Source organism: Cokeromyces recurvatus (genome assembly GCF_025118155.1).
Source record: "Cokeromyces recurvatus strain NRRL 2243 chromosome Unknown BX663scaffold_1, whole genome shotgun sequence".
Classification (NCBI taxonomy): Eukaryota; Fungi; Mucoromycota; class Mucoromycetes; order Mucorales; family Mucoraceae; genus Cokeromyces; species Cokeromyces recurvatus.
The window spans coordinates 1,611,324-1,624,891 of NW_026251387.1; the positions used below are offsets into that span (position 1 = coordinate 1,611,324).

Genomic DNA, 13,568 nt, shown 5'->3' on the forward strand with positions numbered 1-13,568 from the left:
TAATAGACTCAAAAACCCTATTCAATTAAAATGTAATAGTATAAGCATTTTATATATACACAAGTAATTCAAGAAGAAATGATGTATTTACTATGTAAAACAAACTATATATATTACAAAGAATTATATACCAAAAAAAGACAATTTTTGTTAAAAGGGGGAATAATGACAAATCTGAATAGGTTATCCCAATTAAACATAAAAGGAGGATTGAATATATATATTTTGTTTACATCAGTTTCTTTTTATCCAGTACGTCTTCTTTTAAAGGTTTGACGATTATCATCTTTAATGCAGCACAATAAAAAATTAGAACAAATATATTATGAAAATAGATGCAAGTTTACCTTCTTGTCTTGATGGTGGATCTATATTATCATGAACAGATTTATAATCGTTATTAGATTCTTGTTCTGGGTTTAATAAATGCGATTCTTTTCCAAAGCCTAATCGTTTATTTGTTGATACTATAAATCAAAGAAAATAAAAAAAAAATCATTTGAATTATAAACAAAATAAAATAAAACAAAACAAATAACTTTACCATTTTTGTCTCGGAGAGTATTTTGCTGTAATGATGTAAATTGTTCAAACGATCGAGTACTACTGCTACTACTAATATTACCACTACTACTACTACTTTTAATACTGCTATTGCTACTATTATTATTACTATTACTACTACTCCTACTACTACTCCTACTACTATTACTATTACTCCTACTACTACTATTATTATTGGTGGCGTTACTACCGCTATTATTATTATTATCATTATCATCATTATGATAGCTTTGTTGTTGAAGTAGTACGGAAGCTTTAATTTCTGGTATAGTTAATGATTGTAATTTATTTATTTTTTCAATAAAAACTTCTATAGTTTGATTTAAATATATTAGTTTTTTTTTTTTTTTTTTTTTTTTTTTTTTTTTTCAAATGAATTACCTTTTTTAGATCCGTCGATTCCATTATTTACTATTGACAAATGTTCTAGTTACTGAGAATGTATAACAAACAAATAAATCAATACTTACTTCCTTCTTCAAACAGATCAGACAATAGCTTAGTAAACTCACTAAATGTCTACAAGAATTTCTGTAAGTGAAAAAAAAAAGGTATATTCATATTATTCATAAGCTTAAACATACTTTTTGTTGTTGAAGTACTAATTCTCGTAAAGAATTTGTTTCATTATTTAAAATTTCATAAGATCGAGTGATTCTTTGAAGACGATCTTCAATATGTAGTATATGCTTGTAAAAGGAACCATAAATATCTTCATCGATTTCAAATTTCGCTCGAAAATTATCATTATGACTTTCATAACTATTAATACTGCTACTGCCACTATTACTACAATTGCCATTATTTAATAAACGTTTCTGCGCATTGGAAAAGGCCGTCTTTGCACTTTTTCTTTTAATATTTTGTAAACCTTCAATATTTCCCTTTTTGAAATGAGGGTGCTTAAATTCCCATGTTTGATTGTCGGATGTCAAGTTGGAATGAATCATGTCATTTACTTTATGAAAGCCATACACTATATATACATATACATATATATATATAATTTAGCTACTGTAATAGGTATTCATTTATAAACCTACTATTCAATTGTCTAACAAAACTTTGCCAATTATTATGTTTAAAATATTGAGGTAAGACTACTTTTGAAAAGACGGTAGGATTAGAGACACTAAAGAGATCACCTTTATCAGACCAAGTTATCAAATGTTGAATAGATTTATCCTCTAACATTCTGTGTATATTATTACGATGATGATAATTACTAGATGTAAACTATAAACTAAATAATATAAAATTACTTGTATAATTTATTGACAAATGCAGCTTGTGTTCGAACAATGGTGGATGATGCACCTGTAGTTACTATATCATTTTGCTGATTATATTGTGTTTGAGATAAGGTCTCACTATTATTATCTACTTGAATATAAATAACGTATGTTTATAAATTAATTCATCCTATTCAAATACCTTTTTCTGTCATATTTATTTTAGAGAAAAGGAAAAGTTGATATGTATTAATTATTTACAAATAAAAAAAGAAAAACAATAGAAAAAGAAAAGAAGCAGAAAAGAATAATTTTTTCTTTTCTTTTTTTTTTTTTGGGGGGTGGGGATTTTTTTTTTTATTTTTTTAGTAAAAATTAATTCCGATGAATAAAATAGTCTAGAATCATCTACTGATATTCTTTTTATAAAAAGTAACTTGATAGAAATGCATCAAGAACAAAGTAAAAGAATTTATATAGTCTGTGTAACAATTCTTCCAAGTACTTCGCTTCAAATCATATTTGGTACTTAACAGATTACACAGTTATTCCTTTTTAATGATGACTTTTTCATCCGCACTGTTGTACCTGATTTTTCTGGTTGCTGTCTATTATTACCATGACTACTGTTGCTATTATAATTCAATTCCTGCTGTTGTTGTTGTCGTTGTTGTCGTGACTCACTCTCTTGTAAAGAGACAGCAATAGCGTAACTAAGCAATAAATATAATTCATGTCAATCCTTATTTTCATTATATCATCTATTTCGTATATTTACTCTAAATCTGTATTTACAGTATCTTGATATTCTTCTATTACACTAGGAGATAGAATTGTGTTGGGTTTATTGAAAAAACCATCCAGAAACTCTGATGACCCTTGATCAATATCACTTAGACTCTCCCAGACAATTGAACGCTCTAAAACCAAGCCAGAATCTGTAATAAGCATATATAATCCTAAATCTGGATGTTTATACACAGTGGAAAACTTTTTTTTTTTTTTTGAGTAAAAAAAATAAATATTACATTATATATACATATATGTATATGGATGTATGGATGTATACTAACATGATTGTTTCTAAATAGGACACATAAAGAATCTTCAGGAATTGAATCTAATAAAAGCTCAAGACCATAATAGGTTAATTGAGTTGCTGTATCTTTTAGAAACTCTTTAATAATAAAGCCCTCATGTAGTTTTTCTTCTTCAGCAGTCGTTAACATTAATCCTTCATCATCATAATTTATGTTTGATTTTTTTGTTTGTTCTAAATTGCCATCTAGTTGAACAATAAATTCTACTGCTTTATTATATGTTTTCCCATATTTTTGAATTATATCATATGTTTCTCTATCTTGAGGGTCTATAATCCAACCATGTACAAGATCAACATTAAAAATATCAAACATAGACAATTCTGCTGTTGGTTCAAATCCTCGTATTGAATCGAATATGACATTTACATCTAAACCGCTCTTTAAGTTTGGTAATATTGTCAAGGCAGAATCTAAATGATGTTGATAGTTTAAAACAGATTCAAGCGTGTTTTGGCCTTCAGGCTCTCCTCCTTTAGCTTCTGTCTGTGTTTCAAATGGATATAAAACAAAACAATTAAAAGAGGTATTCTATTAGGATGCATAAAAATCAGAAATATTATATAATTACCACTGCCGCTGTAGAAAAAGCAGTAGTAACTTCAGATATAGTAGTTTCATTATTAGGTGCATGATTTAATAAATAATCACCTAATCTATCCACTAAATATTCAAATGTTACTAGTTCTCTATCAGGAGGCTGAATTTCTAAATCACCACGTAAAAATAGTACATTGCAAATGGCCACTAACGGACATGGTCCATTTTCTATTATCAAATAGATAAGCTCCCTCCTATTTTAATCCTCCTCCTTCTTTTTTTTTTATAATAAAAATTCGAACTAACCATTTTGTGTTATAATTCGCACTTTTTTATTTTTCCAATCAATCGTCTTTACTAAATATTCATCTTTCTCACATTGTGGGATTAGTGTAGTAGGTATAATAAATGATGAAGTATCGTTGTATTCTACTGGGGAATGAGTACTTGTTTCATTTTTTGAGCATCATCATTTACTTTTAGATGTGTCATTTCCTTAAAAAGGAGACTAAAAAAATAAGAATAAGAATAATAAAATGAAAAAAAAATCTATTCAACCATAGAAATATTTTATGTCTACTATCATTTCTATGAATGCTTACCAACAATGTTCGGTAATTTAAAAAAAAAAAAATCTATTCCTAGACTTCAAATGAAAATATGCATCCGTGCAAATCAATGTCGAAAAGATACAGTGACTCACAATGTTTTTGATTTTTATGATTTTTCAACTTTTATTACTTAAGGTTGTCTTTACTATTTTTTTTTTGTTATTATTTGAATAACCAGAGGGTTAGGCCTCAACTCCATACAATTTGTCAATTAAAGCAAATATTCCAATTATCCATTCCGTTATTTGAGAATTTGCATTGCATAATTGAGTCAATTGAAATGGGCTTTTTATGTAATAGTTTTTATTTGATTTTTTTTTCTAATAAATTGATTTATTTTTTTGTTTGCATCAGATCACAACTCTTTAAAGCCATTCACAACATCTTTTCATTTAAAATCTTTAACGTAGATGAAACCTCTTTCTATCAGGTGCTTACAGTCCAGGAACATAAAACTTCCTATCTCTATCGATCTTTACAATAACGTTAAAAACTTCAAAAGTTTTAGAGTAAAAGATTCAATTTATTTAAAATAGTAAACAGTGCCTATAAGCAAATTATTTGAACATCTCTTCACTAAAAATCAATGGAGTTAACTTTAGCTAAAGAAGCAGACATATTAAAGCCGTATATTTATCCTAATTATTACATCCATTTGTTTAAGCCAACCATTACCTTCAAAAAAGGCTATCATCTTATAAATGTCCTATACGCCATTTCCAGAAACAGATTGCACAAATACAGAATATCTTAATTACACTGTCATGCAATCCTCACTTTTTTTTATGTGTGTAAAGTGAGCTCAGTTAGTATGCAATCTGATTTTTTTTTTATGCGTGTAAGGATTTCCTGTGTTTGTGCAATCTATTTCAGAAAAAGGTGTATATTCGTCATATTTAGCACTATAATTTGATCTCAATTCCTCAATATCTGGAATTAAGTGTTTAAGTACAGCTAGCTAGGTATAGTAGCTGGAGGTGAATAGTATATCATATTTTTCTTTTTTCAGAAAAGAGTACTTGACAAAAGATGTATAACAATTATAGGGAAGATGGCGAATAACAATACACATGCCTTGGGAAGAGAGAAAAAGAACAGGTGTCGGTAGATTCCTGGTCAGTATTCTCATAATACTTGAAATTTACAACTCATGTAAAGCCTATTGTTTTAGATGTGAATAACTAAAGTCTAAAATTTAACTTTAATTGATTTAAAAAAAGAGGTTCAAATTTTGCGTTATCCTTGAGCGGCACCTTAATTAAATAGAAAGATTTTCACTTGCAAACTATCATAATGCGATAATTTATTTATTTATTTTTTTTTACTTTTTTTTTTTTTATTTTTTTTTTTTTCTATTTCAATATATACACATTCATATTTATTTAAAAATGGCGTCAAATCAAGAAATGCTAGATAGAATTGCAAAACTAAGTAATGCAATTGAACAACAAAAAATGTTGACAAACAGTATAAGAGGGAAAAGAGGAAGTTATGTTTCTCGTAGTCGTGGTAGAGGAAGCTTCATTCCACCTTATAGCAATCTTCGTGGCAGAGGCGGCATTCCTATTCAAAAATCAATGTCACCTATCCGACAGAATATTTATTATCCTTCTAATAAATATGTTAATCCTTCAATTTCATTACCTTCTTCACCTAATCGTACTTTAATTTTAACAAATAATAATAATGTGGCTCAGCCCTCAACTCCATTAATAAATCAACCAATTCCAGAAAGTAAAAGTCATCATAGAAAGCTGATTATTAATCATAAAGGCACTAATACAACAACAAACAGTACAATGGTTAAATCAATCGATCCCTTGTCCGGAAGGAAACAAGTTACTATTAACGGAGCTGATTTTGTAGTAAAAGGAAAGAAATTAATTAGAAAGGATTTACTTGATTCCAATAATAACCCAGTTCAATCTAATCACTTGATCACAGCTCCAAAAGTATTAATTAGAAGATCCATAAAAAGGTAAGTAAATCATTCTTTTAAAAAAGAAAAAAGAAAATATACATTTATATTTATATACATATACATATATACATACACACACATATATATATATATATGTATATATATGTATATATATTCATTCTATATGTATTTAGTTTAAAGAAAAGAGATAAAAATAAAAATATGGTCTTAGGAAAAATAGTTCCTAAACAAATACGTCGTCATGGTAGTAGTACAAGTATTCATCGTCATAAAAAGGGTAATATGGTCTTTAAGCGTGGTCCTGAAGGTTATGTACGTCAAGGTCGAACTGGTAAATCGCTCGTCTTGAATTCACGCACCACTACAATAAAAAAACCTCGATATTGTGGATTTTATACAAGATATGGTAAATGTCCTAATGGCTCTCGATGTCCATTTTTACATGACCCTAATAGGCGTGCTATATGCCCTCGGTTTCTACAGAATAGATGCAAAAAGACGGCTAGTACCTGTCGATTATCACATACCCCTAGTCCTCATATTATGCCTCATTGTGTACATTTTCAAAAGGGACATTGTACAAATGACCCTTGTATCTACATGCATGTAAAAGTGAGTTCCGATGCTCCTGTGTGTCGAGCATTTGCTATGGAAGGCTATTGTCCTAAGGGTCTTGAGTGTGATGAAAAACATATTCATGTTTGTCCAGAATTTGCAGAAACAGGTAAATGCTCAAATGCAAACTGCCGGTTACCTCATGTCGCTAGACGTACAGCAACAACATCAACAGCAACTAATAATAAAGATGGCAAGAAACAAAGCGGTATTGTTCGTCTTAGTAGCTGGATGAGCCCTTCTTATTTCTATGCCCAGAAAACAGCTAAGGCTGAAAAGAAAAAGGTGATTGAAGAGGCAGCTGCTTCTAAAGTTTGGACACATCCTGATTTAAAATCAATGCAAGGAAATAAACCTATAACAAGTAAAGATGAAATCCGAGAAAAGGAAGAAGCAGAAGGCTTTATTCGTTTATTTGACGAGAGTGATGATGATGATGGTTGGTCACAATATGAGATTGGAAGCGATGTTGGTGATTCTGAGTCTTTACGTTTCAAAGAAGAGGAAGAAGGATCAGATGAAGAATTAGAAGATGAGTTAGAGGAAGGGGAAATAAATGAAGATACAGAAAATTTAAATATAATAGATCAAAAAGAAGATGAAGGAATGAAGGAAACAGATGAGGAGAGTGAAGATGAATTTCAGGATGCATTAGAGGAATTAATAGATGAAGAAGATACAGACAATGAGGACAATAGTGACAGTGATATTGAAGAAATTTACGAAGAAGTTTCTGACATAGAAATGACAGATGATGATAATGACCAATAAAAAAATACATATTCACGTATACTGCTACAGATCCAACTTAACACAACTATAGCACAGTAAGTGTATTATATATATGTTATCCTTTTTTTTTTTACAAGAAAATATAAGAAAAAAAAAAAGAAGAAAAAGAAAATAATGTATATATTCTACCTTAAAATAATAAAGTCATTAAATGAAATATATTTTTACGATAAATAATGTTTTTATTTCTTAATGATTGTTTTTTTTTTCCTATTAAAAATAGTAGCCATTAAACATATTATCCTCTTACACTAGAACTATTGGTTGAAATAATACAGTCTTTTATATTCATAGATTATGTGATAATTAAACATCAAAATCCTCTATAATTTTTCTAAATATCCAATCATTTTCAAATTTTTAAGCTGTGACCTCTTAAACGCGAAAAAATAATAATAATAATGCAGAGCGCCGCGCTTATATTTTTCTTTTCACTTTTTATTTTATCAAATATTTTTATATAGTCGATCAATATGGGAATCGAAAAATATTTCAGTCCATCACAAATAAAGAAAAAGGTAAAAAAAAAAAGGAAACTATACTTTATAAAAACCATGTCAAAGTACACAAATATATGAAAGGACATGTCAACTAATTTTTAATCGATTCAACTTGAAAAAAAGGAATCTACTAATGATCTCAAAAGAATAGCAAAAGGTATTATTATAAAACTCAATACTTGTTTTTAAACATATCTGCTATCAACTAATTACTAATTTTATATCAATATTTTGGAACCTTAGAAGAAGCTAATGAAGACGATGAATTGTAATATTATTATTGTTATCGTTATTATTATTATTTTTTTTTTTTTTTTTTCATGAGTACATTATTGACATATATTTTGCTCTATTTGAATTTAGTCAAGCACCCATTTTAAAGTCAAGACATTTTACCTCAAAGAACACAGAGTAAATAAGAAAAAAAATAGCAAACTTTTAATTTATCTTAATTGAATAGATATATTAAATGCATTATTATTATTATAATTATTATTATTTTTTTTTAGACAAATCAATCCTAAAGATTTTTTTGAGTCTAAATCAAAAACTTCGACAAAGCCTGTATCCAAGACGACAAAAGTAAAGGCAACTGAGAAAGTAATAGTACCAAAGAAAGAAGAGACTAGTTCTAGAAAGCATAAAATTATTAGTAAAGATGATGATGATTATAAAGAAGATAATGAGGATAATAATAGCGATAATGATTATAAAGAAGACAGTGACGAAGCAAAACCCATTTCTCGTCCACAAAAGAAGATTAAGCCTAATTCTCCTAAAAAAGAAACTGAAGAGAAACCAAAACCTGCAGGCAAAAAAAACTATTTCGCCATGTTGAAAAACCAAGAACCACCTAAGGCATTAGGTACTAGACCTGAGCCTGTAGGAGCTCCTAATTGTTTAGGTGGTCTTACTTTTGTTATCTCTGGTCAATATGAAACATTAACAAGAGATCAAACTAAAGACATCGTTATGCGTTATGGAGGGTAAGAGAGAGAGAGAGAATTATGTATTTTATATCATTAATTTTTTGTTTATGATAGTCGTGTAACTACTGCTGTAAGTGGAAAGACCAATTATTTGTTACTAGGTAGAGATGCAGGTGAAAGTAAGATAGCAAAAGCTAAATCATTAGGTACAAAAATCCTTGATGAAGATGCATTTTATAAATTTGTTGAATCTTCTGCTCCTAAAAAGGAAGCACCTATTCCTGCTATACCTGCACAGGATAAGGGGAAAGATAAAGTAACTATAAAGGAAAGTCCAGCTAATGGAACGTAAGTTATACACTTGATAAAAGAATAGTTACATTTTTATTAATCAAATTCATCTTTAGTAAAAAGACCGAAACAAATAGCCAACAATTATGGACAGAAAAATATAAACCAAAAGAACTTAAAGAGATTATTGGTAATAAAGAATTAGTTCGTCGTATCTCAGAATGGTTAGGAAATTGGCAAAAAAATTATTCTGAAGGATTTAAAGGAAATGGAGATGAAATGAATCAGTTTCGTGCTATTCTTATCAGCGGACCACCTGGCATCGGTAAAACTACTACTGCTAATGTTGTTGCTGCTGTTAATGGATATGAAGCACTTGAGTTCAATGCAAGTGATGCTCGTAGTAAAAAAGTTCTAGAGGAGAATATAACTGAAATGATAGATAATCGTACTATGACTGAATTCCTTAAATCTAATAGAGAGAAAAAGGTTTGTTCAGTATTTTTATTTTGTCGTTAGTATTTTGTCAATTTTACAAACAACTACTATTTAGACTGAAACTAAATTTACTAATGGAAAGAAAGTTGTATTAATTATGGATGAAGTTGATGGTATGACAGCAGGCGATCGTGGTGGATCAGCAGAATTAGCCATGTTAATTCGAAAAACAAAAATACCTGTTATTTGTATATGTAATGACCCAAGATCAACCAAAGTAGCACCTTTATTGAGAGTTTGCTTTGAAGCTAAATTTAAGAGGTAATGGTATAGATATTATATAACTATCATATCATCTTTTTTTCCTAAAAAGAGGGTTATATTCCTTGTAGAACACCAGCTGCTCAAATTCGCTCTAGAATTCTTTCTATAGCATTCAAGTAAGTTATTTACTGTATAAAGAATCCATGCAGATATTAAATTATCAAATCTATTAGGGAAGGCCTTAAAATTCAGCCAAATGCTGTTGATGAGCTTGTATCTTTAACACAGAATGATATTCGACAAATTATTAATATCCTGTCTACATATCGTCTAAAAGAATCTGATATGACTTATGATCAAGCAAAGGCAGTGTAAGTTTGTTAAAAAATAAAATAAAATAAAAACTACTGCTAACTATTTTTTTTTGTTATATGTATATTATACACATTAGTGGTAAAAATAACCAGAAATATTCTATTCTCAACTTATTTGATATTCCTATCGAACTTTTGTCAAGCAGCAATTGGAGATCAAAGTCTTTAAATGAGAAATATGATATTTATTTCCATGAATATAGTCTTTCTCATTTAATGATGTTTGTAGGTTTCTTTTTTTTTTATCTGAAATAACTATATTTTATTTTCTAAAATATATTGTGGCTATTAGGAAAATTATTTAAAATGTGTACCTGAAAAAGCAGCTTCTCGAACTGGTAATGCTACTGAGACAGACTGTAATCATATGGATTTAATAGCAAAGGCGGCTAATGCTATGGCAGATGGTGACCTTGTAGATACAATGATTCATGGGTAGATATTAATATTATTAATAATAATAATAATATATAAATATTCTAATTACTTTTTTTCAGTACTGTTCAACATTATTCATTAATGCCAGTTCATTCTATATTTTCTTGTGTAAGACCTGCAAATTATATGGAAGGTAGTCTTCGAACTAGAATGAATTTCCCTGGGTAAGTTATTGTTTATATATAACCTGTAGTTTTATATGGTTTCTTATATTTTATCTTAGATGGCTTGGTCAAAATTCAAAGGCAGGAAAATATGCTAGAGCATTAAGTGATGTTCAAACACGTATGCGCTTAAGAGCCTCTGGTGATAAATATGAAATTAGACAGAATTATATTCCAACATTAAATGAACGTATATTTGGTGATCTAGAAAAGGTAAGATAATAATAATAAAGGATTATATAATTGTTAGTGTAACGATGGCTATTTTTAGGAAAATTTTGAAGGAGCAATGGAGATTATGGATACATATTATCTTGACAGAGAAAATTTAGATACATTAAATGAATTAGTTTTTACTGAATCAGGAAAATTACCACTTGTACAAATCCCTACTAAGGTTAAAACTGCTTTTACAAGAGAGTAAGCATATACCTTAAATTATGATATAAGATTCTGACGTTTTAAATTAGGTACAACTCTAAAAATCATCCTATCCTATTCCAAGTTGGTGGAGTACCAATTAAAAAAATTGTGTCTGGACCTAAAGAAGATGCGGAAGGAACAATTATTGAAGAAGATGAACCTATTGGCGATGACAGTCCTGTTGAAGAAGAATCAGTAAATGAAGAAGATGCTATGGATTCAAAATACATTAAAGAAGCGTCATCGAAGAAAAGAAAGACTACAGGAACTGGAAGTAGTTCAAATTCAAGAAAGTTGAAATCTAAAAAATAAATACATTAATAAATAAAATCTTTAAGCAAGGCAAATCAATTATTTAATAAGAGGATGATAAATCCTCCGGATCTACAATCTTTTATTATAGCAGCTATTGTTGTAACCCCTACAATTTCGTTTCCTACAAAAAAAAAAAAAAAAAAAAAAAAAAAAAAAAAAGGCAAACTGTGTCTCCTCCTTTTAATAATAATTTTATTTTAAACTTTATTGAGTTAAACAGAACAGTTTTTTTCCTTTCTTTTCTTCTTTTTTTTTTTTATTATTCTTTGAATAATATCATAATGAAATTCGAAACATTTTCAAATAAACTAGAAAGCTTTGATACGCCTATGATTTGGCTTGTACTTTACTTTTTTTTTAATTTATCTTTAACGCTTTATAATAAAATCATTTTGGCACTTTATGATTTCCCATTTCCTTGGACACTTACAGCAATACATACACTATGTGGTGCAATTGGGTCCTATGCTTTTTGGAAAGCAGATTTATTTACACCTGCCTTACTTGGAGAAAGGGAAAATATAGTTATGTTGGCCTTTTCTGTGCTGTACACAATCAATATTGCTATCAGTAACGTTTCATTGTATGTATAATAACTTTTTTTTTTGGTGTAATTATAAGTTCGATTTATATTTATATGCCCTGTTATTATTATTATTATTATTATAGAAATTTGGTTACTGTGCCAGTAAGTGTATTTTAATTATTGTTATTATTATTATTTTAAACAAGTGAATACATATTTAAAAATTGATAGTAAGAATATATACAACATGTATTTTGTTTTACATAGTTTCATCAAGTAGTTCGTGCAATGACTCCTGTTTTCACAGTGATGATCTCTATCATTTTTTTCAAAAAGTCTTTTTCTACTATGATATACATTTCATTATTACCCGTAAGTAAATATATATATAGCAATTCGACAGAAAATGAGCTGATTTGATATATGGTATGGTATTAGGTAGTTTTAGGTGTTGCTTTTGCTACATTTGGAGATTATAATTATACAATGCTAGGATTCGTATTAACAGTATTAGGCACACTTTTGGCAGCAATTAAAACAATTGTAACAAATAGAGTTCAAGTAGGACGTTTGAAGCTTCATCCTTTAGACCTTTTATTACGTATGTCTCCTTTGGCGTTTATTCAGACTCTGATATATGCTTATATTACAGGAGAAATGACTGCAGTGATTAGTTTTGCACATTCAAAACTTACACTCTCTCTTTGCTTTGCTTTATTAATGAATGGAGTGATTGCCTTTTTCTTAAATGTTATTAGCTTTACAGCGAATAAGAAGACAAGCGCCTTAACCATGACAGTGGCAGGGAATGTAAAACAAGTGCTTTCAATTGTATTGGCAGTGATAATTTTTAATTTGAATATTACTTTTATGAATTTAATCGGTATTGTGTTGACATTGCTTGGTGGTGCTTGGTATAGGTAAACATAACAAGCTCTATTTTTTTTTTCTTTTTTTTTTAGAGAAAGAAAAAACGTATTTATATCATCTATATATATGTATGTATGTATATAGTAACGTTAGCCAACAAGAAAAGATGAAGTCAAAGAAAGCAACAGATTTACCTATTGTAAAAGAAGGTTTTGACAGTAAAATGATTAGATAATAATTCATTCTATTTTATGAATACAGAGTTAAAAAAAATTAGATTTAATATAGAATAATATATCATATTTTTTATTTTTATTTTATATTTATAATGTTTTTTTTGAAGTTATTTTTCTCTTTAAATAGTAGAAAAAAATGTTTTTTATGCGCTTCAATGTTGTTAAATCCATTAGCTTTAATTAATTCAGTTGAATACAAGTATTTTAAACACTAAATCTGCTCGGACCAATTCAAAATGTATTTTATATACAGGAAAAATCATTATGAGTAGAAGGAGAATAAAGGGATCGAAAGGAGTGCATGTTAGTATGAAGACAAACGAAGCCAATTTAAGAATAGAGATCCTTGATTAGGAGAGATAGTCGTGCACTCATTATGCAAAATCATATTTATTTGTTTCGGT

At 28.7% G+C, this 13,568-nt stretch overlaps 6 protein-coding genes across 6 annotated transcripts; 4 read left to right on the top strand and 2 right to left on the bottom strand.

The window, feature by feature from the left end:
- The first annotated feature begins 67 nt into the window (after window positions 1-67).
- BX663DRAFT_492931 (uncharacterized protein) lies at window positions 68-736 on the top strand. The gene is made up of 2 exons (XM_051525290.1): window positions 68-286; window positions 348-736. Exon 1 carries the CDS (start codon window positions 79-81, stop codon window positions 274-276), a length of 198 nt encoding a protein of 65 aa, XP_051388071.1. The 5' UTR covers window positions 68-78; the 3' UTR covers window positions 277-286; window positions 348-736.
- Window positions 573-2,078, bottom strand: BX663DRAFT_492934 (HSF-type DNA-binding-domain-containing protein). The gene is made up of 6 exons (XM_051525291.1): window positions 1,999-2,078; window positions 1,827-1,944; window positions 1,608-1,759; window positions 1,149-1,540; window positions 946-1,083; window positions 573-874 (listed from the first exon to the last, which is right to left on the bottom strand). Exons 1-5 carry the CDS (start codon window positions 2,009-2,011, stop codon window positions 1,024-1,026), a joined length of 735 nt encoding a protein of 244 aa, XP_051388072.1. The 5' UTR covers window positions 2,012-2,078; the 3' UTR covers window positions 573-874; window positions 946-1,023.
- A 76-nt stretch (window positions 2,079-2,154) lies between these two features.
- BX663DRAFT_19884 (uncharacterized protein) lies at window positions 2,155-3,423 on the bottom strand. The gene is made up of 3 exons (XM_051521735.1): window positions 2,870-3,423; window positions 2,575-2,786; window positions 2,155-2,509 (listed from the first exon to the last, which is right to left on the bottom strand). The coding sequence occupies exons 1-3, from the start codon at window positions 3,209-3,211 to the stop codon at window positions 2,326-2,328; spliced, it is 738 nt and encodes a 245-aa protein (XP_051388073.1). The 5' UTR covers window positions 3,212-3,423; the 3' UTR covers window positions 2,155-2,325.
- Window positions 3,424-5,380: 1,957 nt separating this feature from the next.
- On the top strand, window positions 5,381-7,468 carry BX663DRAFT_492947 (uncharacterized protein). Its single transcript, XM_051525292.1, has 2 exons — window positions 5,381-6,025; window positions 6,163-7,468. The coding sequence occupies exons 1-2, from the start codon at window positions 5,436-5,438 to the stop codon at window positions 7,373-7,375; spliced, it is 1,803 nt and encodes a 600-aa protein (XP_051388074.1). The 5' UTR covers window positions 5,381-5,435; the 3' UTR covers window positions 7,376-7,468.
- A 381-nt stretch (window positions 7,469-7,849) lies between these two features.
- Window positions 7,850-11,655, top strand: BX663DRAFT_492949 (replication factor RFC1 C terminal domain-containing protein). The gene is made up of 16 exons (XM_051525293.1): window positions 7,850-7,914; window positions 8,020-8,053; window positions 8,140-8,164; window positions 8,260-8,307; window positions 8,406-8,882; window positions 8,940-9,173; window positions 9,233-9,605; window positions 9,670-9,875; window positions 9,947-9,994; window positions 10,052-10,189; window positions 10,270-10,417; window positions 10,485-10,627; window positions 10,690-10,794; window positions 10,854-11,007; window positions 11,066-11,214; window positions 11,265-11,655. Exons 1-16 carry the CDS (start codon window positions 7,870-7,872, stop codon window positions 11,527-11,529), a joined length of 2,592 nt encoding a protein of 863 aa, XP_051388075.1. The 5' UTR covers window positions 7,850-7,869; the 3' UTR covers window positions 11,530-11,655.
- A 124-nt stretch (window positions 11,656-11,779) lies between these two features.
- On the top strand, window positions 11,780-13,191 carry BX663DRAFT_492956 (triose-phosphate transporter family-domain-containing protein). The gene is made up of 5 exons (XM_051525294.1): window positions 11,780-12,115; window positions 12,202-12,220; window positions 12,326-12,430; window positions 12,497-12,978; window positions 13,073-13,191. Exons 1-5 carry the CDS (start codon window positions 11,814-11,816, stop codon window positions 13,161-13,163), a joined length of 999 nt encoding a protein of 332 aa, XP_051388076.1. The 5' UTR covers window positions 11,780-11,813; the 3' UTR covers window positions 13,164-13,191.
- Window positions 13,192-13,568: the final 377 nt, after the last annotated feature.

Bases quoted from the DNA above. Each gene is read 5' to 3' on its own strand.
- BX663DRAFT_492931 (XM_051525290.1), top strand. From the start codon at position 79: ATGATGTATTTACTATGTAAAACAAACTATATATATTACAAAGAATTA.
- BX663DRAFT_492934 (XM_051525291.1), bottom strand. The intron at 1,541-1,607 runs GTAGGTTTATAA...ATGTATATATAG, and splicing joins TTTTGTTAGACAATTGAATA to TGTATGGCTTTCATAAAGTA. The intron at 1,084-1,148 runs GTATGTTTAAGC...AAATTCTTGTAG, and splicing joins TAGTACTTCAACAACAAAAA to ACATTTAGTGAGTTTACTAA.
- BX663DRAFT_19884 (XM_051521735.1), bottom strand. From the start codon at position 3,211: ATGTTTGATATTTTTAATGTTGATCTTGTACATGGTTGGATTATAGAC. The intron at 2,787-2,869 runs GTTAGTATACAT...AAAAAAAAAAAG, and splicing joins TCCTATTTAGAAACAATCAT to TTTTCCACTGTGTATAAACA. The intron at 2,510-2,574 runs GTAAATATACGA...TTTATTGCTTAG, and splicing joins ACTGTAAATACAGATTTAGA to TTACGCTATTGCTGTCTCTT.
- BX663DRAFT_492947 (XM_051525292.1), top strand. From the start codon at position 5,436: ATGGCGTCAAATCAAGAAATGCTAGATAGAATTGCAAAACTAAGTAAT. The intron at 6,026-6,162 runs GTAAGTAAATCA...ATATGTATTTAG, and splicing joins ATTAGAAGATCCATAAAAAG to TTTAAAGAAAAGAGATAAAA.
- BX663DRAFT_492949 (XM_051525293.1), top strand. From the start codon at position 7,870: ATGGGAATCGAAAAATATTTCAGTCCATCACAAATAAAGAAAAAG. The intron at 7,915-8,019 runs GTAAAAAAAAAA...CTTGAAAAAAAG, and splicing joins CATCACAAATAAAGAAAAAG to GAATCTACTAATGATCTCAA. The intron at 8,883-8,939 runs GTAAGAGAGAGA...TGTTTATGATAG, and splicing joins ATCGTTATGCGTTATGGAGG to TCGTGTAACTACTGCTGTAA.
- BX663DRAFT_492956 (XM_051525294.1), top strand. From the start codon at position 11,814: ATGAAATTCGAAACATTTTCAAATAAACTAGAAAGCTTTGATACGCCT. The intron at 12,431-12,496 runs GTAAGTAAATAT...GTATGGTATTAG, and splicing joins TATACATTTCATTATTACCC to GTAGTTTTAGGTGTTGCTTT. The intron at 12,979-13,072 runs GTAAACATAACA...GTATGTATATAG, and splicing joins CTTGGTGGTGCTTGGTATAG to TAACGTTAGCCAACAAGAAA.